General features: G+C 36.6%; 4 protein-coding genes and 1 long non-coding RNA gene across 7 annotated transcripts; 4 read left to right on the forward strand and 1 right to left on the reverse strand.

Annotated features, from left to right (window-relative positions):
- LOC125187122 (pumilio homolog 1-like) lies at positions 1-6,328 on the reverse strand. Of its 2 annotated transcripts, none has more exons than XM_048083651.2 (10): positions 6,032-6,328; positions 5,150-5,808; positions 2,737-4,238; positions 2,505-2,646; positions 2,315-2,422; positions 1,886-2,098; positions 1,684-1,794; positions 1,092-1,286; positions 669-843; positions 1-455 (listed from the first exon to the last, which is right to left on the reverse strand). In XM_048083651.2, exons 2-10 carry the CDS (start codon positions 5,771-5,773, stop codon positions 406-408), a joined length of 3,120 nt encoding a protein of 1,039 aa, XP_047939608.1. In that variant the 5' UTR covers positions 5,774-5,808; positions 6,032-6,328; the 3' UTR covers positions 1-405. The 2 variants fall into 2 exon arrangements, with proteins under 2 accessions (XP_047939608.1, XP_047939609.1); XM_048083652.2 differs by lacking the exon at positions 6,032-6,328 and adding an exon at positions 4,868-4,916 and having other exon boundaries at positions 5,150-5,274.
- A 6,354-nt stretch (positions 6,329-12,682) lies between these two features.
- Positions 12,683-14,027, forward strand: LOC125191231 (E3 ubiquitin-protein ligase RDUF1-like). The gene has a single exon (XM_048088748.2). The coding sequence runs from the start codon at positions 12,847-12,849 to the stop codon at positions 13,864-13,866; it is 1,020 nt and encodes a 339-aa protein (XP_047944705.1). The 5' UTR covers positions 12,683-12,846; the 3' UTR covers positions 13,867-14,027.
- A 148-nt stretch (positions 14,028-14,175) lies between these two features.
- On the forward strand, positions 14,176-16,340 carry LOC125191232 (zinc transporter 2-like). The gene is made up of 2 exons (XM_048088749.2): positions 14,176-15,679; positions 15,880-16,340. The coding sequence occupies exons 1-2, from the start codon at positions 15,097-15,099 to the stop codon at positions 16,269-16,271; spliced, it is 975 nt and encodes a 324-aa protein (XP_047944706.2). The 5' UTR covers positions 14,176-15,096; the 3' UTR covers positions 16,272-16,340.
- Positions 16,341-17,083: 743 nt separating this feature from the next.
- On the forward strand, positions 17,084-19,409 carry LOC125191230 (laccase-17-like). 2 transcript variants are annotated; one of them, XM_048088747.2, is made up of 6 exons: positions 17,084-17,236; positions 17,315-17,466; positions 17,549-17,793; positions 17,873-18,001; positions 18,065-19,015; positions 19,101-19,409. In XM_048088747.2, the coding sequence occupies exons 1-6, from the start codon at positions 17,084-17,086 to the stop codon at positions 19,229-19,231; spliced, it is 1,761 nt and encodes a 586-aa protein (XP_047944704.2). In that variant the 3' UTR covers positions 19,232-19,409. The 2 variants fall into 2 exon arrangements, with proteins under 2 accessions (XP_047944704.2, XP_047944703.1); XM_048088746.2 differs by having other exon boundaries at positions 17,097-17,236; positions 17,873-19,015.
- A 2,116-nt stretch (positions 19,410-21,525) lies between these two features.
- On the forward strand, positions 21,526-22,281 carry LOC148926440 (uncharacterized). Its single transcript, XR_016130247.1, has 2 exons — positions 21,526-21,728; positions 22,035-22,281. It is a non-coding gene; the product is annotated as an uncharacterized LOC148926440 (long non-coding RNA).
- Positions 22,282-26,883: the final 4,602 nt, after the last annotated feature.

The following is a 26,883-nucleotide window of genomic DNA, read 5'->3' on the forward strand; positions in this document are numbered from 1 at the left end:
TTACAAAAAGCGCTACTTGTAAGCATTTTTCTTGAAGTAAAAGTGTTCATAGTTCATACATAAAGCAGAAAACCAGCTCATCAAATGTACAAGTCATGACTTAACATTTGGAAATTTACCTCTATATTACAACCTCAGCATTTGTATAGTCATTTTTATCATCACCTCATGGACGGGCAATGCAACGCGATCCACCTGCGCCTCTCAGCTAAACTACACTCTAACTTTGAACTTAGCACTACACAATGTACATATTTTCCAGTACAGGTAACTTTTTTTATTTGCAATTAAGCTCATACCCGAAAGGCGTGTATGAGCATAGAGTTTCGCATGATAAGGGGAGAAGAAACCACGAACAGCCAAACTAGGCTGAGTTAGCTGTACAACTTCTTTCCTACAGCAAGTCTACGCAGCCTTCTGGGTGTGAGCAGCGGCAGCAGCAGCTATTCTCCTCTCTGCCAATCAAGATACAACACACGGAATGTATCACATTACCAATTTATGGAAAGACGACCATAAAACAAAGAGAGTAATACTTTTCTGATGTTCAATCAGAACTGACCAACTATTTAAATGTTTTTGGGGTAAATGAGTGAGTGAGCTGAGACACAAACGTTTATGATGACAATAATTTCAAAATGGAAGTCGAAAGGTTAGGATATGCATACCCCCAGCGGCAACAAGTTTCTCTACACGAGCTACTATATGCTTCCCATAGGTGTACTTCTTCAGTGCATTCAGATGGACCTTAATTCTACACATGATCAGTTCACGCTCCTGATCGCTACAAGTCTCGAGCACTTTCTGTACGACATAGTTTGCAAACTGATCTTTCATCATAGCCTGTGGGAGAGAGATATTAGAAGACTTGGCCAAAGTGATAGTATAAAAGTACAAAATTAGATGTATCGTTTAAGCCACACATTTATCATCATTGAATCCATCATTGCCGAAACATAGTTGAAAAGATAAAACTTGAACACAAAAGCTATATGAATCTTATTTGCATTACAGAAGTAGCACCAAACAAATATGAAACCCTTAATATTACTGTGATTGCTAAAGGCAAATAGGTAATATTACTGACAAACCTGAAGGGGTTCATTTTCATCAGTAGTGCCAAGCATCTCAGTCACCAGCAACTGGCGTTCACTTGGGTCACCAAAAGTCAAGCATTTCTCGACAACATTTGATGCAAATTTCTGCTGGCTCATCTGAACTATCTTTCCAGCTAATTCCTGAATTATAGTTGTTCGCTCATGTGGCTTCCCATGCTCCAGTACATGCTACAATATCAACATGAAAAATATCAAGTGAAAAGTTCTTTCGCCATCGAATGTAATGTTTTTGTTTCAAAATTCAAATTACTTATCCATGTGACTTTAACTATGCACTTTTAAGGAAGCAGAGAGAAAAGGGTAGATTATGCATTAACTGATAAATGCATAAGTTAGGTTGCAAAAGTAGTAGATGATAATAGAGAGGGGCTTCAAAGCAGAATGAAGCTGAGATCCAGGTGTGCAAAACTAAAGGTGGAGTTCAACAGGCAAAACATTAAATCGAAACTTCAATTTTCAAGCATGCATGCATCGAACTTTCTTGCATCCACATAGTACCTAGACAGCATCTCCAGCATACACAAGGCCACAGGTACATATGACTCAATGAAGCAAAATTACAAACCTGAACAACATAATTCCCATACTGATCCTGTGCCAGCATGCTTACAGACCCCATAATCTCTTCCATCACTTTCATCTGGGTGCTTTCATCCTTACAGTGCTCGAGAACTCTCTGCAAATACACAAGCACCTCACGATGTAAAGTAATACTACGGCATTAATCATGGTCAAAGGGACAGAAAGACAGTAAACTTTTCCCTAACCTGGATTACACGACAGCCATATGGATGAGTAGAGAGAGTCACAACTTGGTCAAAAAATGTTGACACAACAAACTGAATGTGCTCCTCAGGGACGCACTCAATGCACTTCTGAATAACATGATTCCCATTTTGATCACGAACACATCGCATTACATGCCCATCAAGCTCTTCCACCATTTTGATTTTTTGATCAACATCAATAACTTCTATTGCCTGTATAAGCATTTCCCACTTCATCAACAACAGAAAATAGCATAATCTTGGAAGAATAAGTACCTCCAGTTCAACTAAAAGTAACATCTTTAAGAGCAATTAGCACTTTTATGTCCCAAATGGGGATTTATATTTCTACAGCTGACAGGCGAGAAATTTATCGAATAGGATTTCAGATGCATACTTATGGTTAGTTCATAAAACAATAAATGTTACCTTCTGTATCACTCGGCAACCATACATCTGGAGGCTTAGGTTCAGTACATGTCCAAAAAGCTTACCAGCTAATTCTCTCCTTTGAGATGGCAGGCCATGTTCAAAAAACTGGCAAAAGAAATTATCAGCTCAGAAGATCAAATTAAGAAAAAACAGGTCAACCAAAGGACCGGACAAGTATGTTTGGTACCTTTTGTACTACATAATTACCAAACACATCAGTAATTAATGTCAGAGCTCGAGGAAAAATTTCATCGAAAACCATGCACTTCTCTTCTGTTGTAGCAGTTTCAAGCTTTTGTTGAATGAATCGGCTTCCATATTGATCAGCGCTGGATGTTAAGTTGAAAAGGAGTCAGATATCACTTTCCTCAATTAAATTTTCATCACAATTATGTTTATACATATATGTATATATATACCTGAACTCAACAACATGACCAGTGATCTCTGAAAGCTCAAAGCATCTGGCTTTATTGCTCTTGAACTCTTCCAGCAAAGAAGAGCAGAAGCTAGGGTCCAAGTGCCAGGGTCCAATGGTACTCCCAGCTGCATTTCTCAGCCCACCAGGGTATCTCATATTGAAGTCACCATGCCTAATAGGGCTACCAGGTCCTCCAACTGAATTGGAAATAGCTGGGCTAGCCAAGGGACTTCCAGGATATGACATTCCAAGCCCAAAAGCAGAATTCCCGTAGTAACCATGAGGACTAGACACACCAGTTTTTCCACCCAGGGGAACACCATAATCTGAATTCTGACCAGGTAACAAATTTCCAAGATAGGCCTTCTGAAGCAGGTCAAAATATGACTCACCCAAGTAGTTCCTATTGACAGGTTGATCATTAAGAGCTGCAACTTGTGCTGCAGAGAATTCAGCAGTCCTCAAGTACTGGAGATACAAAGGGTCGACAAAAGGTGCCTGCTGCATACTCCCAGTCATCTGGCCGCCTATTCTTCCCAGATTCAACTCGGGAATATTATTAGATCCTCCCAACATTCTGGAGTCCATTCCAGATGCAGCCAGAGCAGATGCAGCAGCATTCTCGAACAGTGGAGGCAAATTGGGGCTCCCAAGTTGACCAGATATTGGACTCATAGGGTAGCCACTTCCATAATTTGAAAATGATGAATTGGGACTATCCAAAAACTGATGAAGTAAGCCACCTCCACCATTCACTGCAGCATTAGAAGATCCTTTCCTGAATGAGTGATTCGAAGGAACACCATTCTTCTGAAGCTCAGCTTGAATATAAGCATTATTACTGAGATGTGATACATAACCATTGCTTAAAACAGAGTCAGAGGTGCTTATATTTGCTGGTTGAGGAGCAGAAGACATATTTGAGTGCCCAAGTTCGTGTTTTTTCTTATACATATGTTGTCTAACAGTATTTTGGCCTCCCTGCGCATTAAAAAGATAGTTATTGTGACCATCTGCATTAGGCTCATTATGAGGGGACGAATGATGCTCCTCATCCATAATGCCATTCGAGAGGTTTACTCCTGATAAGGCAGCAACCAGATCGGTAGTATCCTTCGAGTGAGAAGATACCCCACCAAAGGAGCTGGCATTATTAATGCTTCTTTTTTCAGAATTTCCTGCTCTGCCTACACCAATAGGAGTTGGGCAAGGGCTGGGAGCTCTTGCAATTCGTTGAGGATCCGGTGTTGAGCTTCTTGACAAGGATGCACCCAAAGCAGCAGCATAAGAATATGAAGTAGGTCCTCCACCATGCTGAGCACCTGCTGAACTGTGCGTATTTGAAGCAGAGAGTAATGGGTCTGAGGATGTGAAATCTCCATACAGATGAGCCAGCTCGGCTTCTGCTGAGCTCAAAGCATTGGCATTCTCATCAAAGGCATTTCTGCTGGCCGGTCTTGAAGGGTGTGTAGAATCCGGAGTAGCACGGTTAAAGTCATCCTGCATAGACAGAAAGAACAAATGAGGTAGACATTAGAGCTGCTAATCCACACTGCTTTACGTTTTTACCCAAAAAAAGTACTGTATTCAAAAGTTTAGAATACCAATGTAAATTAGTACCCAAACAAACTCTATATGAGAAACTGCAAAGAAGCATTTAGAGAAGCAATCAGAATAGAACATTTATAGATGGGAAAAAGTATGAAACCCAATGTAAAACATCATGATAGTTTGAGATGCATGCGACTTCAGTGGAAAAAAGAAAAAAATTCCCTAATTTAATCCTCAAGATAAAATAACAAGAGAAGCCTAGAAAACCGGTGGCAATAACAGAACGAACATAGTTATAAGAGAGCTAAAGAAAAGTTTACTTAACATTCAATTGAGACAAAAAGGAGAAAAAAGATGGACAGAATAACTCAAACTGCAAGCATATTGGAAATGTACCAAAAAACATCACGTGGCCTGTAGACTTACGTTCCTATCATAATGATAAAATCTAGGTTAAGCATACCAAGTTGCGCTAGCATCACTGACTTAACGGATTGAGAAAAAAGGAAATTATACAAATTCACAAATCACAAGTAGGACAGGAAATGAATAGTTTTTCAAATATTAGTTTCATTTACACGGATAAGATATGTCCAGCAATGAGCCATATGAAATCTGATAAGAGTCCTGCAATACATACAATTGCATCATTACAAAATTTAAAAAAAGTGAGGGAATGAAAATGAATTAGAATGAAGGCCAAGCAAGTACATATAATTGAATCATTACAAAATTTAAAAATCTACAACCATAACATGAGATAGCTGGAAAATACTGAAGCCACGTATCAAGAAAAAAAAATGTCCAAGTTAAAAAAAGAGACTGCATGACCAGAAAGAGGTGTATAGTTGTATACTAACCTTAAATATCTCTACAAGACTCTTTTGTTTGCTACCTAATCCTAATCCAGGCAATCCAATAAGTCCATCACTGCCCCACTCCACATGACCCTGCATTCTGTCCATTCCCTCAGCCTCCTGCTTGTTGGAGTTCAAATTATGCGACGATGGAAACATGGATCTCCCACCATTGCCACTATCATCCCTATTGACCTTCCTCCTATCACCAATTGCAGAACTCCCCCCTTGAAACCTCTGAGAAAACCGCCAATCCTCCCTCGAGATCAGAGGTGGTGGCAGCCTTGGGTTCAAATTGACATTCGAGTAATAATAAGACAAATAAGCAGGATCAGACCTAAGCTCCTCCTCAGACATGAACTCATTGCCACTGTTTTCCGTGAAATCAGCAAAAGCCGGACCACCCGCACCACCACTGTGGTTGAACAACCCACCAACTGCACTCAGTGAACCATCCACAGTAGGTGGAGCCGATCCACTCCTATACAAATTCAGCTCCTTCTCAAGATCATCAGCCTCTTGCCTCCGCTGTTCACGAAGCACAAAACCTATCTCCTTTTCATACTCATCTCCAAATGAATTTTCATTATTTCCAATCATCGGCCTTCTACCCAATTCAGACAACATGATTCTCCACAAAACTCAAAAGTCCCAGATAACAACTGTTCATTACACAAACAAATAAAAGCTCAAAATTTACATCACCAAATAAAAACATAAACAAATGGAGTTCATCGAGAACAAAATCGAAGAAAAAAAAAACAGTTTGCAAAAATTGAATAAAATAGCTCTGCAAGCTCATAAAAGTGAGAACTTTGACTATCAGTTACACAGAAACTCATTTCTTGAAGATAAATAAAAATCAGCCTAACAAAGAAGACTCACTTTCAGCGTAAGGTTGAGTAACCGTAAATCAAACGAGTTTTATCCTCTGTTCTTCATTGAATCTCAAATAAATGGGCAAATTACAATAACTGTGATTAAAGACAAGGGGAAAACAAAGGTGGTGGTCTCTGAGAGAGTGAAATGGTATTGGTGTAGAGTTTGTGCAAGAACACTGAGAGTGAGACAGAGGATCACAGGTTTATTTAATAAGGAAGAAGATCAATCTGGCGGCGAATTGAACCCCATTTAGGGTTTTGTGACTAAAGAGAGGAAGCACGGACAACACTGGCCTAATAAATTCTTTTTTCCTAACCTTCTCAATTTCTATATGTGGCAAATTGCCTCTTCACCTCTAAAAATGTGTAAATCTTAGTTACATTGGTTTGATGTTGTATAAATGACTAATATGGTGATTTTGTAATATAGAAGAAATACAAAATATAAACAACAATGAAAACAGTGATAAAACAAGCATGTAATTTAAGATTATGCGAGCAATCGACGTTGAAATATCCACCGTGAAAGATAAATTTTAGTTACATTTTCCGATGTCGATGTCGTTTAAAAAGCTTAAGTTAAAAATATGGTCTACGAGTAAGACCGAAGAAACACAAAATATAAACAATAACAAAAAATTAGTAAAGCAAGCATGTAGTTCGGGATTATGCAAGCAACAAACATCAGGATGTAATCGCCGACCCCGTTCACTAATAAGAGATTGTATTTTTTTATGTTCTGTAAAAGGTTCAAGCTAAGAAGACGATGAACAGGTAATGTAGAAGAAACGCGAATATAGACAATAATAATAAATGTAATAAAGAAGCATGTTATTTAATATTATACGAGCAACACACGGAATTTAATACGTCGATCCTCATCCACTAGTGAAAGATAAATCTTAGTTATATTTATTTGATGTCGTGTAAAACGTTTAGGCCAATAAGACGACAAACTAGTGATATAGAAGAAACACAAAATACAAACAATAGCAACAAAAAATAACGAAACACACAAGTTATTTAAGATCATACGAGCAGCAAACGCGGGATGTAATTAATCAATCTTTATCCACTCATGAAGAAAATCTTAATTACGGAGTACATTTTATTGAAATTATATAAAAGGCTTAGGCTAAAGACAATATACTAAAAAAAACCCAAATGACAAAAAAAAAGTAATTAAACAAACACGTTATTTAAGATTATACGAGCAACGTATATTATGATGTAATCTGTCATCCCTATCCACCGAATTTTGTTTAATTGGTATGTCCATATAACCATAACGAACCGAATTTTGTTTAATTGGTATGTCCATATAACCATAACGAAATGAAATATTGTAATTATGTTAATTCCAAAAAAATTAAGTAAGGTTTTTATGGTAAAACTTTATTTTATTAGAGAGAGAATCGGATTTTAGTACTTGGACATAACACTAATGTGGTCCCTATTCTTTAAAAATATCGCTAGGAAACTTTTGCACTTTTTAAGATTTATTGGACAAATTCATTCATTTTTGTGATAATCCCCCAAGAGAAGTTGTCAAGGTATGTGGAAATAATTGCTTATCACGGGACATACTTGAAGGAAAATGAATGAATCAAAGTGACAATTTTCTCTCTTGTTAAAAATGACATAAATATGTATGGGGGATTCTTTTGGTCCAAAAAATGGAAAAGTCATCCGTCAATATTTTGTCAATGTTGTTAAAAAAATAGCGATTGTGGATGATATTAGAGGGTTTGGTATATTGAAAAGCATGTTTTGAGAGGTTTGCACGATTATAATTGTTTGTATACAATAAATTATACAATAGTCCACTTATAACCCAAGGCGAGAATGAGTAATTTCATCATATTATATTTTCTTATGCATTTATAAGATATTTATCTAAACAAATAAATGTATACAAAGCAAAACAAGTCTAATAATTCTATTTAGTAGACTGGTTGTGAGCGTCGTTCACCAATGAGGTAATAGAGTTGGTTATATGCAATGTTTTGCATAAGAGAAACATATATAATTTCGCACCTAGATAGAATTTGACTATCTATCGCAAAAGGTTGCAGTGTATAAAATGAATTTGGAATCCCATTGGATTCCAATGGAGTAATTTATGATAGGAATCATACTCTTTCAATCCAGGAGATATTTCATTGATTCCCGTCTTTGGACTTCGAAAAGAAAGGGATTCAGATGATTGGAAATTTATTCCAACCGTATGTTTCTGTTGCTTTTAAGGAATAAACGACATTTTTGTTGTATAACACTGAATGATCCAACAGTTGAGATAAGTCTTTTGTGCTAGTTACTGAAAGACGAGGTCTCAGTGATTTTTATTTTTTATCATTGTTAACATAACATTGAACATATGATATTGATTATGCACTACTCTGATTTATCAAATGATGCGAAATTTTCGCGTTTTAAGAATCATGATATATTGGGTAGTGGTGATCAATGTTTAGATGTGCTAGTATTGTTTATGTGTTGGGTGATTCCAACTTGATAATATCCTCAAGCAGTTTTTGAAAAAGGCTTTGGTATTCAGAAACTTGGACTGTTAGAATTATTCCTAAAAATAATAAGTACATATTTCAAACTAGACAACTCTTCGAAAAAGATATTACTCTTAAATAATTAAAGTCAAGTAGCAAATTTAAATTAATCAATTAATTAATATTTATACGATAAAATAATAAATTAAACGAGCAGTCAATATTATTTTTCTGTAGTGACCGATAATAATATTATGTTGGACATGTATTAAGCTTAATTTAATTAGTAATAAACAAACAGGTTTGAACCAAGTCCAACCTTCATGAATCTCTACTCTAATATGACCAATTATAACTCTATATAAAAGGAGACTAGAAAGAAGATTTTTTACCTAATTTCACTTAGAAATTTCGTGCCCTACTTTCACCGGTGGAGGAAAAACCAGTTCTTTTCACGCAACTAAAGTTTTGTTTTCTTTATAGTCAAATTCTTTCGATTCTAACAAGTTTGGTCCACTCAAAGGTCATTATTCTCGATCAATCCCCTTGCCCCTCATTCTTCGAGAATCAGAAATTTATTTCGATTCACCCTCTTTTTTCAAGGATTTCATAATTGGACCTTGTTCTTTGGAAGATCTATCTCGTGTCTGGTATTACATGGTTCCACTTTGCAAGAACTTTGAAGTTGAACCATTCTCTTGAAGCTCATCCTCTTCATCAACAATATTTTTTCAATAATAACAGAGCTATTTTCTAATTTTAGTTTAGAAATAGTAGTAGTTTGTTTGATGTTTTACACAAACACATTTAAAAATAATTATAACTAGTCTTTTAGTCATTAAATAATTATAATTAAGTAGTATATGAATTATTACAGAAGTAATATGAACTTGGTCTCGAGTCAAGAACTGATCAACACAATGCTAAGATGCTACTATAATACAAATAATTTCAATTAATAGATGCAGATACATATGAGAAACAATAAAGTTTAAGTCTTGTAGAAGCTAACCACAGAACCTATAAAATAAAATTATTGAATTCAATTAATTAGTCTCCTATGCTCAAACATGTACACCTCTATATTTGAAGTTTGCATAATCTTTTTACTATATTAAACTTTGATAGTAAAATTTTTTAACTTCAAATAGATATCATTAGCTTAAATAGAACAATATACACTGCAATACAATAGTAGCAAAAAAGAAAAATGACATTTTACTTCTACTTCCCCTAATTAGTACAAAAATAAATAAAATCCTTTTTAGTTTTCTATTTTTATAAAAAAATATATAATGACATTATTGTTATTTTCTCAAAATTCCCCTTTCATATCTGTATAAATTAGTCATATAGTTAGGACTCGTTTGATACAAAAGATGGGATATGAGAAGATATGTAAAACAAGATAAGAAATACGAGCTTCATGTCAAGATATGCAAAGATATGATTTTTTCCGTTGTTGTTTGATTGAAAAGAAATTATCTAAATTTGTATTGTATATTAAATAACATGGCTTAACTTGACAAATTGGTGGGATACATAAACAAGGTTAATGTTATAATTTTGGTAAGATTAGATAGAGCCCTGGTCTTATATTGGACTTTGAGTTAAGCTTAACTATGATATCAAACAATTAGAAATGTCCATATATAATTTTCTATCTTGGTATTACTAACTTATCAAACATGCTCTTATTATTCAATTGAATGAATATGACCTCCTACTTCATTTTAGGACAATGTCATTTAATATTAGCGTTGACTTAGAACATTTACAATAATGTTTTTTTTCCATTACACCATCCATGGCCCTGATAACAAAAATTTTCCTTTAAGTTTATCTCTAATAATAAGAGGCAAGATTCTTGAAACTTCCCTTAAAAATTATATACTATAGTTCATTACTATTATTTTTTTATTCTTTTTTGTTATTTCGTGTAAATTGAAAGCAATTAATTTATATACTACAAAATTCATTTAAATGTACAAAATAATTATAAAATCTATCAAATTTTTAAAGCCTATAAACTTTTTTTAGTTTTGAACCTTGGTTAAAACTATGCAAATAGCCTTTGCTACCACTAAGTTACAAGTTATTTCTACCAAACATAACAAATACAAGATGGGCAAGGGAAATGTGAGGAGACTCTATAATCTCGAAGACATATTTAAAATGTTAGTTTAGTGACAATAAGATACTTTCAGATTCAAATTCTCAACATATTCTCACATGTCTTCTAGCGAATTCATGCTTTTGCAATTTATATTTTAAAAGTGGTTTTATTTATATTTTTAATCCACTAGTTTAATATTATTAAAATGCTTAAAAAATCAAGCCAATTTGCCTAGAAAAGACCACCTCCACATTCAGGCGGAATTTTTAAAATTCGGAAAAACGGAAGATCAAACACTATCACACAAATCGATTTGATTTTAATAGATTCCCTAATTGTCTTTTCCCATAATAGCATTAAACTAAGAAAAACCTCAATTGTTAACTTTAATTGATAGAATGAATTGATAAAATATGAAACTGTGAATTATTTAAACAATAAATCAATCTAGCAATACAAAATTAAGTAATCTATCATGGAGGAATGATATGCTACATTCCTCACGTAGGCTCCTTATGTGACATCACTTTCGTTTGACACACATTTAACGTTGTTCGTTTCGATCTATCTATTTAGTTTGATTCTAATACATTAAAAATTGTTATTGCAATTTTTAAATTTACAAAATTCATAAAAATCAAAACTTGATTTATTATTTTATTCATTTATTTGAAATTATAGAGAAAACGAGCAAATTGAGCTTTGATTTTTATAAATTTTATAAAATTAAAAATTGTAATAACATTTTTTAATGTATTAGAATCAAACTAAATAGATAAATCGAAACGAACAACGTTAAATATGTGTCACACGGGAATGGTGCTCGCATAAGGAGCCCACATAAAATATGTAACATCATTCTTCGTCTACGCTATTAACAGTAATTTTTATTTAAAATTAAAAAAAAAATCAGGAAACAGTGATGAATGAAATTTCAATATTGGAGAAATTGTTTGGAAATTTAGATGACTGAAGTAATGAGCGTGGAGACGCACGCGTAACGCCCACTTTCCAATTAAAATGATCAAACTCGGTGTTCCGATGAACTTTCTTCGCAGCCGCCTTTCTCTCCACGGCTCGGCTTACCCCTTGACTACACCCACCATTATTAATTTACTCATTATTATGTCATTTGTTTTCACAATCCCTACCAGTCTACTTTCCTCAAATACTAACACCCATGCTTTATCATTCTCACACTTGTTGATTTGCATCTTCTTGCCAAATTTTAACATTCACGAAATTCTATGTTATATAGTAGTATGTGGTCAAAACTTGAAATACTAGTATTTCATAATTTTGATAGAATATTTCATAATTTTGATTTATGTAGTCATTTAGGGTAATTTAGACACTTTGAAAGAAAATCCAATTGATTCAAAGACTCTGTTAACGTAAAATCTGAAAAGATACTACACAAATACCCACAGATTTAATTACACGGAGCAGTATCTAATCTCAATCAATAAAAATAAATTTTACCGGTAATTAAAACAGCTTTAAACAATATTAAAAAAATACCAATAGATAGAAATTCAATACTCATTTAACTCAGTTCGTTATAAAAGAATTTTCAAGTAGCTAAATTTTCTCAAGTGCATTTTTATTATTTGATTAAAAGTGTAAGCAAATGTTCATTTCAATTTAAAAGAGCAAGTGTGCCAAGTGAATATTACTACTAGGTACCATTCAGTTAACATATCTAATTATCACGAGATAATCATTTATGATTAAATTATGCTACTAAGATTTTTACATAATTATTCAAGATGATATTATTAAATTTAATCTTATAAATCAAACATGTTTAATTCTGAAATATAATCTTCAATCGGACATTCTCCTAATATATTAGTAGTAGCACTCAATAAATACATATTTAGAAAGAAATACTCGTAGAAATGGTAGATTTGATTTGAATTGAATATAATAAATATTGTTACCGAAAAGTAGAAGGAATAGATAAGTGGCGTTAAATAGCAGCCGCGCGTCATCACGCGTTTTAATTGGATATAACTTAAACCAATTCATTCTAATTTTTGTAATATTTGTGTAATGTCCTCTCTTTCATCAGCTTGTGTCTGTCTTCACCATCACAGCTCACACTCCTCAATCATTTCCGTATAAAACTAAAATACACACCCTCTCCCCTAAAATTCAATCATCTTTATTCCCCGTTTCTCACCGGTCAAACCCCCCATGGATTCGCCTCCGCCCTCTCCCTCCTTCTGGTGCTACCAGTGCACCAGAATCGTCGCCCTCGCCTCCGAAGAAGCCGTCGTCTGTCCCCACTGCCGCGGCGGATTCATCCAGTCCGTGGACCCCACCGATTTCTCCCGCCGATTCCGCCCCCGCCGCCGCAACGCCGCCTCCTTCAACCCGCTCATAGTCCTCCGGAACGCCTCGGAGTCGGGTTCCCCGGCGGCCGAGGGGCGCCGCAGCTACGATCTCTACTACGACGACGGCTCGGGCACGGGGATCCGGCCGCTGCCGTCGTCCATGTCGGAGTCGCTGCTCGGATCCGGATTCGAGGTGATGCTGGACCGCCTCTCGCAGATCGGCTTCAGCCTGTGGGCCCGCCCCGAGAATCCGCCGGCGAGCAAGCACGCGGTGGCGTCGCTGCCGGAGGTGCAGATCCAGGCCTGCCACGTGGAGGCCGACGCGCACTGCGCCGTCTGCACGGATCCGTTCGCGCTCGGCTCCGGCGCGCGCGAGATGCCCTGCAAGCACATCTACCACGCCGACTGCATCTTCCCCTGGCTCGACCTCCACAACTCCTGCCCGGTCTGCCGCCACGAGCTGCCCGTCGATGAGCCGGACGGCGTCTCCGGTCAGTCCGGCGCGGTGGGGCTCTCGATCTGGCGGTTGCCCGGCGGCGGATTCGCCGTGGGTAGATTCGTCGGGGGAGGCGAGGGGGAGATGCCGGCGGTCTATTCGGAAGTGGAAGGGAGTCTGAGTCTCACCGCCGGCGCGCCGAGGGGAATTGAGTGGGGGCCGTGGGTGCGGCGCCGGAGAGGCGGTGTTTTCCGGCGTTTTCTCGGTAATTTAGGGTCGATTTTTCGGAGGGGGCGCACGGGTTCGGGTTCAGCAAACGGAGCTCCGTTAAGAAGGACTGTGAGCCTACGCGATTCGGAGCCGGGTTCGGGCGAATCGGTTTTCAGGAGGTATGTGCTGAGGAGGGATAGGAGCACGGCATCGATACCCATCAATGAGCAATAGCGCATGGGAGGGCAAAATGGTCAATCTAATTTCTTCTCATTTTTCATTTCTCTTTTAGGTACTATATTAAACTTCAATTTTGTATTCCTCAGTCACCCAATATTGTAAAGTCTTGTAACACACAAAATTCTTTAAAATCTTAACAACCATCATTACTTGTATTTCTTTTTTCTACCTTTTCTGTATCTAACATGATATCACCAAATTAAACAACTCTTTTTTTAGCATTGCCTAAAAATTACTACTATTAGTTTTTAAAGTATTGAAACTGTCTGTCCACAAAATTATTGGTGTATATTTGTATTCTGAATTTTCAATTAGATTTAGATACGCCTTGTCAACATTTATCTTCAATTTAATCCGTGAATTGAATCCACTCGTCCATTGACGTGTAGAATGGAGAGTCAAACTTGGAAACAAATTTAAGGTTAGCGTGAACGGTGTCTAGAATATTAATGCACCGTTAATCTGAATTTTGCACTTCTGTTTTCCTTTCTTTTGAATTTTGATTTACTTATTGGTGTACTTGCAGTAATTTTTTCTTGGACAAATTTTAAATCTTTCAAACCATCACATTTTAATTTTTTTTCCATCAAAACTCTTCAAAATTTTAATAGTGTTTATTACATGTACTGCTAGAACTACGTCGTTTTATTAGTAGGTGATTGTATTGTTTCAAAGCCGTGTGTAATTATTAAATGGGGTCTAGAGAGTCAAATCTATTTATTTCAAGCAAATATGGTTAACAACAAAAATACCAAAACAGAATTCTACTTCACCAAGTCTCATTTCACCAAAACCGTGTGTATTGTTTGAGGCATTCTCTTGTCACTATGCATATGTGGTGATGTATTGTTTATATGGCCGGCGCCGCATATCAATGAATTCATAGGCTTCTAACTATTGTCGCCGTCTTTCCTTCCAACATACTACTGCTTTTACATTTGTATTTCGGCAACGATATTAACAAGAAATTTGTGGTCAAACTGCTTAGAATGATGACTTAATCAGCGCAATGTATATTTCATTTGAAAATGAACAGCTAATCATAATCTTGCATCCATTTTATTTCTTGGATTGTAGTGAACAACTAATTATAGTACTGCATCCATGTTTTTGCGTGGTACTACAACATATTTGTACTGCAAAAACAGAGAAAAACACAAGCACTATAAATTAATTTAATCATTGCAACAAACATAGCTAATTCCAAATAAACCGTTACTTTCAATGGCTTCTTTCAACTCAACGTTCGTGCTCACTCTCCTCTTTCTCCTCCTCCAATTCTCCGAGATCAGAGGCCACGGTGGCGCCGACGATGACCACGACAGCGACGCAGCCTCGGGCGATCTGCACGAAAAAGGGCTGGTTCTGGTGAAGATTTGGTGTCTGATAATCATGTTCGTGACCACTTTCGTCGGAGGCGTGTCGCCGTATTTCTACCGATGGAACGAAAGCTTTCTGCTTCTCGGGACTCAGTTCGCCGGCGGCGTGTTCTTGGGGACTGCTCTCATGCATTTCTTGAGCGATTCCACCTCCACTTTTGGAGAGCTTACTGATAAAGAGTATCCTTTTTCATTCATGCTGGCCTCCGCTGGCTATCTTATCACTATGTTGGCTGACTGTGCGATCTCGCACGTCGTCAGCGGGAGCCAGAAGGAGATCCGAGTCGACGTCGAAGGCGCAAGCAAGGAGGAGGAGGTGGAGCACCACCCTGTTTTTGTGAAGACTACTTCTGTTGGTGACACTATTCTTCTTATACTTGCATTGTGCTTCCACTCCATTTTTGAGGGCATTGCTGTTGGAGTTGCTGGTAATTAATCTTCTCATATTCTTGCACAATAGTAAACCTATCGCGTTAAAGGCAAAACACCCCTTAAATGCAGAACGCAGAACAAAAATAATAAGAGAACATCTAAGGTCACATTTACTTCGTTTTTAGTTCATTATTGGAAGTTCGGATTTATGATGTACTAAACGATCTTTGCCATTAACAACTCAAACTCTTCTCAGATAGGAAGGCCGATGCATGGAGAAATCTATGGACGATTTCACTCCACAAGATCTTTGCTGCGGTTGCAATGGGGATTGCACTTCTAAGGATGATCCCGAAGAGGCCATTTGTAGCAACTGTGGCATACTCATTTGCCTTCGCCATCTCAAGCCCCGTGGGAGTCGGGATAGGCATCGCCCTTGATGCCACGAGCCAAGGCCGGGGTGCTGACTGGACTTATGCCATCTCAATGGGCGTCGCATGTGGAGTTTTCGTGTACGTAGCCATAAACCACTTGATAGCCAAAGGGTTCAAACCTCAGAACAAGTGCTACTTCGATACTCCCTTGTTTAAGTTCTTGGCTGTGCTACTAGGTGTTGCACTTATATCAGTTGTAATGATATGGGACTAGTCATTTTCTTATCAAATCTATGTGTACATTTTTATTGCCAACATTATAATGTCTAAAATTTCAATATAATTACTCCAAAAATGAGTTTTTGTGTGTAGTAGAGGTATCTGCGGGTACAAGATCAGTAGTTGGTGTAACTACACAAAAGAAAGGAAAAGGAAGAAGAAGCTCATAGTCTTGTACATTACTATACTTAATATACTTTGTAATGATTGTGTTCATCCATGAATCAACTTCAAACCTTAATAAACTAATGATCTTGTATTTTCTACTGAGAGAAATTCGCAGATTTTACTTTACGGTGAATCTTGGGAGTCTTATTTGTAGTTGAACAATATCTAAATGGCCTCTTCTAGCTTTATCTTCTTTGAAAGAAAGGTGGATCAGATGTCCATTTCTGTGTTCCTAGATGTTTCAGCCAATTAATTGGTTTAATAACATAGATTATCAGTTACAAAATCATCATGTTGCTACAAAAATGTTTCAGCCAATCAATTGATCATGCACTTTTCCACCACTTGGAATATATATATCCAGCAAGAAAGAAAAATAGTGCTAGAAACTGGATTTAGAAAAAAGGAAAAAAAGAGTTAAATGTATGTTTGTATATGTATTAGGGAGAATGTCCAATCAAAATGATGATCACTTAATTTGCAATGGTTGGCCGAGTTAAAAAGGGGATAAAGTTAATTGTGACACTTGGGCCACAGTTTGGTATAGTATCCTTCCACACTCACATTTTCTTTAGGTATAATTTTCTTCATTTTCATACTGTAATTATTTCTTAAACATAAGAATCCATCCTATATAAGATGAACAAGTTATCCCTGCATTTCCATGGGCTACCTTTCTCTCTCACATTACAACTCATGGCCTCTCCAATCCCCCCATTCCTCTTTTCTCTCTTCATCTTTATGCATCTTGGCTTCTCGGTCCAAGGCATTACCCGGCACTACACGTTCAATGTAACTTCTACTACTAATACCACTACTGGCCGGACAACTTGTTTATAGCTTGTAACGCGTTAAAATGATGTATTGCAGGTGCAGCTCCATAATGTGACCAGATTGTGCAAGACTAAGACCATTCTGACCGTGAACGGGAAGTTTCCTGGGGCTCCGGTTGTTGCAAGGGAGGGCGACCGCGTTGTGATCAACGTGACCAACCACGTATCCAACAATGTCAGCTTCCACTGGTACACACTACACTATTTCATTGAAATCCAAAATCAGAAAATGGCGGATCAGTTCTTAAGTGACCGAGTTTTCTTACACCAGGCACGGAATCAGGCAGCTGTTGAGCGGGTGGGCAGATGGGCCGGCATACGTGACCCAATGCCCAATCCAGACCGGACAGAGCTACGCTTACAATTTCAGCATCACAGGGCAGAGAGGAACCTTGTGGTGGCATGCTCACATCTCATGGCTCAGAGCCACTCTCCATGGCCCTCTCATAATCTTACCATTCAAGAACACTTCCTATCCTTTCCCCAAACCCCATAAAGAAGTTCCAATCATTTTTGGTACTAATTATAACTTTTGAACATTAATTATTGGATGTTACTACATGATCTGATCTATGTTGGTGTGCTAAAATGACAGGAGAGTGGTTCAATGCTGATACAGAGGCAGTCATAAGCCAAGCTCTAAAGACAGGCGGCGGCCCCAACGTCTCCGATGCATACACCATCAACGGACTCCCCGGTCCCTTGTACAACTGCTCCGCCAACGGTATTTCCCGGAAATTCTCCAAAACAAACTCAATCTATTTTTATAAATTTTGTTTTGTCGCAGAAACATTCAAACTGAGGGTGAGGCCAGGGAAGACGTACCTTCTCCGAATGATCAACGCTGCGCTCAACGACGAACTCATCTTCAAAATCTCCAACCACACGTTCACTGTGGTCGAAGCAGACGCAGTCTACGTGAAGCCATTCGAGACCGACATAATCGTGATCGCGCCAGGGCAGACCACCAACGTCCTGCTCAAGACCAAGACTAACCCTTCCGCAACCACCTTCTACATGGCCGCCAGCCCTTACTTCACCGGCCAAGGCACCTTCGACAACACCACTGTCGCCGGAATCCTCCAATACAAACTCCCTCACAATCACAAAACCCCCCTTCAAATCCCACCCCTCCCCCCTTTCAACGCCACCTCCGTGGTGGCCAACTTCAGCAGCAAGTTCCGCAGCCTCGCGAGCCCGCAGTTCCCGGCCAACGTGCCACAAAGCGTGGACAGAAAGTTCTTCTTCACGGTGGGGCTGGGGAGCAACCCCTGCCCCAAGAACCAGACATGTCAGGGGCCGAACGGGTCCATGTTCGCGGCCTCCATGAACAACGTCTCCTTCACGAACCCCAACACGGTGGCGCTCCTGCAGACTTACTTCTCCGGCAGAAACAACGGCGTCTACACGACGGACTTCCCGGCCTCGCCCTTGGTGGCGTTCAACTACACGGGCATGCCGCCGAACAACACGAGAGTGAGCAACGGGACGAAGACGGTGGTGCTGCCGTTCAACACGACGGTGGAGGTGGTGCTGCAGGACACGAGCATTCTCGGGGCGGAGAGCCATCCGCTCCATCTCCATGGATTCAACTTCTTTGTCGTCGGGCAGGGATTCGGCAATTTCGACCCGCAAAAGGACCCCGCGAAGTTCAACCTTGTGGACCCCGTGGAGAGGAACACCGTGGGCGTGCCGTCGGGAGGCTGGGCTGCCATCCGCTTCAGGGCTGATAATCCAGGTGAATTGGCTATATGTATAATGATAAAATTGAAAATAGTTGTATATTTTGAAAGTGTGATGATGAGTTTAATTTTAATATGCAGGTGTTTGGTTCATGCACTGTCATTTTGAGGTGCATTTGAGCTGGGGTTTGAAGATGGCGTGGATTGTGTTGGACGGAGAATTACCAGGACAGAAACTGCCCCCGCCGCCGGCTGATCTTCCTGCCTGTTGATTCTCATTTTCTTCTTTTTGCGTTCTAACTTCTATTTTGGATTTATATCTTTCTGTTTTCTTGTTTTTCTTTTTGGGTTGTGTTGTTTGGATTTGTATGAGACTGGTGAACGAGAGCCCGGATTTGTGTTGGATTTTTGTTCCAAAGAATCAGAAATAAAGAATCGCGTTTTAATACATTTCTACCTTCAAAAGAGTACTACTACTATTACTCAAGGTGAACGATTTTATTATTCCTAATACTCACTCACAGATAATATTCAATCATACAGAGGGAATACAACGCAGTATTGAAAAGATTACCAAATTTACTTTATATTTTTCGATTGTATATTGATTCCAAGTTGCATTTGCTTGTTTATTTATGTATGGCCAATAATAATATTTTACGGAGTATTTATTTTTAACAAAACAACAATACTGAAACTACATATTCCATCCGAATCAAATTAAAATTTAAAATTTAATTTAATTTTTATTTTGATTTTAGTTCGGTTCAATATAATTTTTTGGCAAATTTCAATTTTTTAATTTAATTTCATTTAATTTAATAAAATAAAACCAAAACAAAGCCAAACCAAAATCGAATGGTCACCTTAACTATATACTCCTTCCGTCCCTGATTAAGAGTCGCACTTTTCCATTTCGGTCCGTCCTCAATTAATAGTCACACTTCATTTTTACCATAAATAGTAAGTAAGTCTCACATTCCACTAACTTACTTCATTCACATTTTATTATAAAACTAATATAAAAAAGTGGATCTCATATTCCACTAACTTTTTCAACCAACTTTTCTTTATATTCTTAAAACTCGTGTCCGATCAAAGTGTGACTCTTAATCGGGGACGGAGGGAGTATTAAAGTTAAATTTGAAGGATGCATAATGTTATATATGACCATTGATGTGTAGCCTTTAGATACTCCTCAAAACTTGAAGTTTTATCGCGCTAGATTCTACCACCTCCTAATTTTAAAAACATTTTTATTTTAGTCCGTCTTTTAAAAATTAAAACTTTCAAACTTACTGTTTTAAGAAATTTTTAAAGCTCAATACATCAATTTATTTATTATTTATACCATTACAATAAAGTGGATCCACAATCTACTAACATTAATTTCATTATTATTTTTTCTTTTTCTTTCTTACTTTACTAATTGTGCATTAAACCCGTGTCGTTTCAAATGTTTCTATTTTTAATATACTGAGGTAGTAAGGGCATTAGCCGTGGTGACTCTTCTCCGGAGCCCATCTCAGGGCCTATCTTCATTTTCTTTTGCCACATCAGCAGACTCATCTCAGAGCCATCTCCCTGCAATGAGAGCTCATCCCAGAGCCTATCTCAGAGTCCATCTATTTCCACATCATCATTATTTTTATATATTTCACTTTTAATTGTTGGTTTAATAAAAGATAACGTAATATACGGCAAAAAATAAATTTCATTAATAAAAAAAATTAAAATCCTACATTAAAAAAAATAAAGATGAATAATAAATTGAAATTGGAGAGGGATGAATGTGAAATGAGAAATGAGGTATATATAGTGTGTAGATGACATGAACTAAAAAACACACACAAAAAGAATAGAGATCTGCCCCCTCATCGTCCCGACGGCCTCGAATTGGAGGCCGATCGGCGAGCCGAAGAGGGCTGATAAACCCGTCGGTTGTGGCGATGCAGCGGCCCTCGGTTGGAGGCGGAAGGGAGTGGCCATCGGCTCCCTCGACACAATGAGAGGCGGTGGGAGTCGTGCTCTAATAGTTTATCCAGAGCACTTTAGCGATCGACTCTCATTGCTAGTGCTCCCGTCTCTCAAGCGATCGGCCCTGTAACATGCCTAACCTAATAAATACATAATTTTTGCATAAAAATATAATTATATACTTCAATCCAATATGAAGTATATATATGTGTGGCAATAAAATTATATATATGTAACTGAAGAATTTATTGTAATATATAATAATTTATGAGTAATATTATGTAATATATACGTCTACACTATATGTACAATATATTTGTATATTTGTAAAGCTTTTTACACAAGTTTATAGAATATTTTAGTGACCAAAGTTTTATATTATTAGTATATTTATTTATAGTTAATGCTTTAAAACAATACAAAATGGTTTTTTATGCATGTGAAAAGGAGTACACGTGCAATTAGGAGAAGTGATACATGTAATTGATGCTTAGGTGCTTTAATAGTGACTAGTCGGTTTAGCCGACTTTAGTTTCTATCGTGTACATATATATAAATTGTTATAGATGTATATATTGGGGAGAGACGAGGTATATGAAAAAAAAAGGAAGAAACTAAAATAGGAAGTTTTGGAGAAAGGAAAAGAAAATTAACGGGTAATGCTCCAAAACAAAAGGTGAGTTGATTTTTATGGAATTAATTTACGCACATACTCACACTTTTAGAATCGAGGGTTGTGGACGGGAAGCATGAACAAGTGCTCGACTAGAAAAATTATCTTGTCGTAATCAGGTGTGTATAAATCACACTTTTAATTTTACATATTTTATGTGATTGATTGATATGTGTTAAATTAGAGTAGATTTAAATTATATGATGTGAGACTGGTTATGTGTTATTTAATATTGATGGTGCAATATGATGTGGATATGTGATTTGTGTAACAAATATGTTTATCTATAGTATTGGAGTTAATTGATGGAATATATGGATACGTAATTGATGCAATAGATATGTTTTGCATATGGTATTGGAATTAACTGAATCATTTGATTAAAGAGGATCTGTGATAGTCTTGTCTTGGATCTGAAATCACAGTGGACATAATGGGACCTTCAGGTCAATCATATTGGGACCTTCGGGTCAAATCATATTGGGACCTACGGGTCAATTCACAGTGGGACCTACGGGTTAAATCATAGTGGGACCTTCGGGTCAAATCATACTGGCATATTGGAAATCCCGGGCAGATACCAGGCTTGACCAGTCACAGAATAATAAACTGAACAGAGTGGCATATGCATATGTACATGAAATTGTTTCTAATATTTGTTGGTTATTATTATATACTAGTGGCACCTCCGTGCGATGCACGACCCAATTGATTTTCTCCTTACACAAATTTGAAATAGAGTTCACATTTTTATAAAATAAAAACAATATCATTATATCCAGTTCTTTGAATTCGTAAATGTCTATAATAGTAACAATTTACTACACTATATAAAAATTCATTATCATTATATAAGTTTGACAACTAAAAGTTACACACACGACAATAAGAACATTCTTCGAACTCTACGTATTCAACTACAATCACTTGTTGTTGTAGATCATACTCATGCGAATCTATTTTATTCTTTTCATACTTATTTCAAAATAATATTGTAAAATGAAAAAAATTATCTATCATACAAAATCTAATTCATACATATACAATATTCACATGCCCAAAAATATAAAATAATTAATAAATATACTAAATCTGACCCCACATTTCGGCTCCTCTTCCATATTTGATGATACAGATTTTCCATGCAAATCTGATCATAATCTCTGGCAATCAGTTGAGAATTGAGATACAATGGTATTTAAAGTGAAAGATGGTGGAGCCTATTTATTTGCGTCAAAGTTGATCTCTTATTTTCGAAAACCCTTGTCTTGAAAAGAGACGAAGAGTTGAGCGCCTCCCTCTCATTCTGTGTCGCTCTATTTTCTTCATCACTGGAACTTTTCACTTTTCCATCGACTTTTTACACTCATCCGCTGGAACCTTTCAATTTTCCATCGACTTTTACTCTGCCTCCTCTAGTTGTCGCTCTCTGTCGCCCTTGTACGACTTTTTAAGTAGAACTATAGTCGTCAGCCGCCCGAAGTTTAGGTGGATGTATAGTGTACTCTATTGTTGATAGCCAAGCTGTATGAAATGCTACACAACACACGCATGAGGTAGCAGCGCCATTACATGAACATCATGCCGACAACAATCTTTTTACCACCACGGTCATGAAACTTTTGATTAATAGATTTGGTATTTATAGAATTTCTGATAGCGCTTGAAATTCTCTCTTTTGGAATTCTTTTACTATCGACTTTTAGTGAGCCTAATTTCATTTATTATAAATTAAATGAGCAATAATGGCTCTGGTTGACCCTACTTATATTATGGGGTTTTATTGGATTAAATTCCAATGATAATCCGCAATTAATGGAGAAATACGTTATAGCAATCAAAGATAAGTCATTATTCATCTGAACCGTTAGCTGAATAAAACGATTTTGGTCATAGAATCTCCAAAATTGAATGATAATACCAAAAGCGTTTTTGCATGCAATAGTTATTGGAAGGAATTAGTTATTACATAATTATTCAAATTGAATTTATAACTTTAAATATTTTATAATGAGGACAAAACTTATAAATATTTTAAAAGAAGGCCGAAACTCGCCTTTTATATATGTATAGATATTGGTTAAAGAATATATTGATATCTGGGATGTGGAATTAAAGATAAGGTTTATATACATTGAGTTGTGGCTCATATAAACCACTAATATTTTTCAGGAATAAGATATCAATGATGCGTGGGTTGATGTGAGTTACAGTTATTATAAGGGTCGGCGGCTGACGCATTTTGCCAACTTTCTCCTCCTCATCATTTTTGCATGTAATGTGTAGTATATAGAGTGGTGAGAGGGTCCCACTGCTTTTTAGAATGTTTGAAATATGTACTTGATAAATAGTGGTTTTTGCAATTATATAATATGTGCGCTTTATATACTCGAAATGTGGTTATTTGTTTTAAATATTTGAATTTATTTATAGTAAGTGCATACGTAATAAGGGGTGAGGTGTGACAGTTTAGGTGGTATCAGAGCGGGGATAGAATCCCGCTGGGACATGTCATTCATGAATATCATATGATGCATTTCGGTTAGAAGTTTCATTTGCATTTCAATTATTATAAACATGTATCACTGAGGAGAAAAGGGTCAGCCGTCCTACATTGTCCATTAATTATAGAGTGCATTTCATATACATGTTGCATCATATCATATGGGAATTACCCAGACTTTTAGAACAAAGAGTACATGGACCAATGATGAGGTAAAGAGGTAGAAAATTTAAAGAGCTCGGAAAAGTAGAAGTTATTGATTTTATGAGGCTAATCTGACTGAGGCTTGGATATAGTTAAAAGTGATAGAACTGGTGTTCAATCAGATAAGTTGTATGTCAGAAGAAGGTTTTGACTATAGGATATCTCTTCTTTGAAGCTATACTTACTCTTGGTGGGAAACAGTCCCACAAGCTATGATACAACCTCTGGTATTCAGTTCCTACGATTTTACTAGAGAACAATGTTAAATATATGCAAAGAAGTGTATTGTGATAAGAAGCAGAGAAGGTTTTGTCTTTAGTCAATGAACTATGGTTGTTGATTATGAGCTGGCATTATTTCAGTATACACGGTTTATCTAGACTGCGTGGTGCGAGTTAATTCGATTGAGCTGCCAGTGGATATTGATTCTCTTGTTCATACACAAGTTTTGATATTATTATGGGTATAGATTGGTTTTCACTTCATCGAACCAAGGTAGCTTGTCAAGTAAAAGAAATGGTAATATAATCATCGAGACGGGATCGAGTGATATTTTATGGTAATCAATATATTGTTCCAGGTTTTCTCATATTATCTAGATCGGCTTTTTGATTTATTGGCAGTGCGGATTTATCTGGATTTTCACCTTATCAGGAGACATATTTCTCTATTGAGCACATAATTTATTTTTATTTCTACTTATCAACCGTCTTCATTAGAGTTTCAAGAGTTTAAGAAACAGTGACAAGAGTTATCAGACCAGAGATATGTATGACTCAATGTTTTACTTTGGAGAGCACCAATATTATTTTTGAAGAAGAAAGATGATACACTGCGACATTATATACACTATTGGAAGTCGAATCGAGTGACAGTGAAGAATAAATATCTATTACCGGGAATAGAAGACTTATTTGATCAATTTCAAGGTATACAATTGTTTTTGAGTACTGATTTCGATAAGATATCATAAGTTGAAGATAGCTAAAGAAAATATTGCAGAGACAACATTTCGAACTCAATACAGTCATTATGCGTTTTTCTTATGCCTTTCGAATCAACAAATGCACCTACAATTTTTATGCCATTGATGAACAGAGTCTCTCAACCATTACTGGAACAGTTAGTAGTTCGTTTTATTGGCGACTTGCTTGTATATTCATGAATTACAGATGGACATGTTAATCACTTACAATCAGTATTTCAAGTTCAGCGAGATGAAAAACTCTATGCTAAGTTGAGTAAAGGTGAGTTTTTGCTAGAACATGTGGTATTGTTAGGACACTTGGTATCAGGTCGTGTAATAGAAGTGGATCGACAAAAGATTGAACAGGTTTTCAACTGGAAATATTTCTTTATTATTATTCAATTGATAATGAAGTTAGTACGACAGAATTCTTCTTTTATATGGAGTGAAGCATATCAAAGGAGTTTTAATGAGTGGAAGCATCGGTTGAATATGTCATCTATTTTGGTTATCTCCGCAGGTACAAGATATTATGTTATTTATAGTGATGCGCTGAAACATGGATTCGGTTAATTTTTTGACCTAATGGAAAGTTTATTGATTATGCGTCGTAACAATCGCAAGTACAGGGACTTTCTTATTCTGTTCAACATCTATTATTAGCGACATTATTTTGCTTTGAAGATTTAACATCATTATCTGCAGGAACGCTTATATGGTATTCTAGTATCTTATATATTGACAGAGATCCACGATTTACTATCTCATCTTGATAAATTCTTTCCGTGAGTTTCACCTCAGAGATATGCGATTCAAGCAAAAAGGTAAGTTGAGTCCTCATTATATTGAACCGTGAGATATTGTTGAAAGAGTTGGACCATTAGCGTATTGGTTAGCACTACATGCGGAATTAACACATATTCATAATGTTTTCAACGTCAGTATGCTTCGATGTTATCGATCTGATTCTTCACGTGTTCTTAAAGATGCTGATATACGGATTTCTGAGAATTTGAGTTATATAGAAAAATCTGTCAATATAGTAGACCGTCGGATCAAAGAACTGCGAAGAAAAGATATTCCAATAATAAAAGTTGTTTGGAGAAATCATGGAGTCGAAGAGGCGACTTGGGAAACAGATGAAAAGATGAGAAAGAACTATCCACATCTATTTACGGGTTAGCAATTTCGTTGAGTATGTTAACATAGAGAGGAATAAATTTTGCGGACAAAATTCTTAAAGTGGGGAAGATTGTAACATCCCTAACCTAATAAATACATAATTTTTGCATAAAAATATAATTATATACTTCAATCCAATATGAAGTATATATATGTGTGGCAATAAAATTATATATATGTAACTGAAGAATTTATTGTAATATATAATAATTTATGAGTAATATTTTGTAATATGTACGTCTACACTGTATGTACAATATATTTGTATATTTGTAAAGCTTTTTACACAAGTTTATAGAATATTTTAGTGACCAAAGTTTTATATTATTAGTATATTTATTTATAGTTAATGCTTTAAAACAATAAAAAATGGTTTTTTATGCATGTGAAAAGGAGTACACGTGCAATTAGGAGAAGT

The sequence above is a fragment of the Salvia hispanica genome, chromosome 5 (assembly GCF_029641045.1).
Source record: "Salvia hispanica isolate PSC_SH4W2 chromosome 5, Shi_PSC_v1, whole genome shotgun sequence".
In the NCBI taxonomy this organism is placed as follows: domain Eukaryota; kingdom Viridiplantae; phylum Streptophyta; class Magnoliopsida; order Lamiales; family Lamiaceae; genus Salvia; species Salvia hispanica.

What these genes read in the sequence shown, in the direction of transcription:
- LOC125191231 (XM_048088748.2), top strand. Translation starts at nt 12,847, where the DNA reads ATGGATTCGCCTCCGCCCTCTCCCTCCTTCTGGTGCTACCAGTGCACC.
- LOC125191230 (XM_048088746.2), top strand. Translation starts at nt 17,141, where the DNA reads ATGGCCTCTCCAATCCCCCCATTCCTCTTTTCTCTCTTCATCTTTATG. An exon ending in AACAATGTCAGCTTCCACTG is followed by an intron (nt 17,467 to 17,548) that starts GTACACACTACA and finishes TTCTTACACCAG; the next exon opens with GCACGGAATCAGGCAGCTGT. An exon ending in CTTCAGGGCTGATAATCCAG is followed by an intron (nt 19,016 to 19,100) that starts GTGAATTGGCTA and finishes TTTAATATGCAG; the next exon opens with GTGTTTGGTTCATGCACTGT.
- LOC125191232 (XM_048088749.2), top strand. Translation starts at nt 15,097, where the DNA reads ATGGCTTCTTTCAACTCAACGTTCGTGCTCACTCTCCTCTTTCTCCTC. An exon ending in CATTGCTGTTGGAGTTGCTG is followed by an intron (nt 15,680 to 15,879) that starts GTAATTAATCTT and finishes AACTCTTCTCAG; the next exon opens with ATAGGAAGGCCGATGCATGG.
- LOC125187122 (XM_048083651.2), bottom strand. Translation starts at nt 5,773, where the DNA reads ATGTTGTCTGAATTGGGTAGAAGGCCGATGATTGGAAATAATGAAAAT. An exon ending in GTCTTGTAGAGATATTTAAG is followed by an intron (nt 4,239 to 5,149) that starts GTTAGTATACAA and finishes CTGTCTATGCAG; the next exon opens with GATGACTTTAACCGTGCTAC. An exon ending in GTAATTATGTAGTACAAAAG is followed by an intron (nt 2,423 to 2,504) that starts GTACCAAACATA and finishes TTCTTTTGCCAG; the next exon opens with TTTTTTGAACATGGCCTGCC.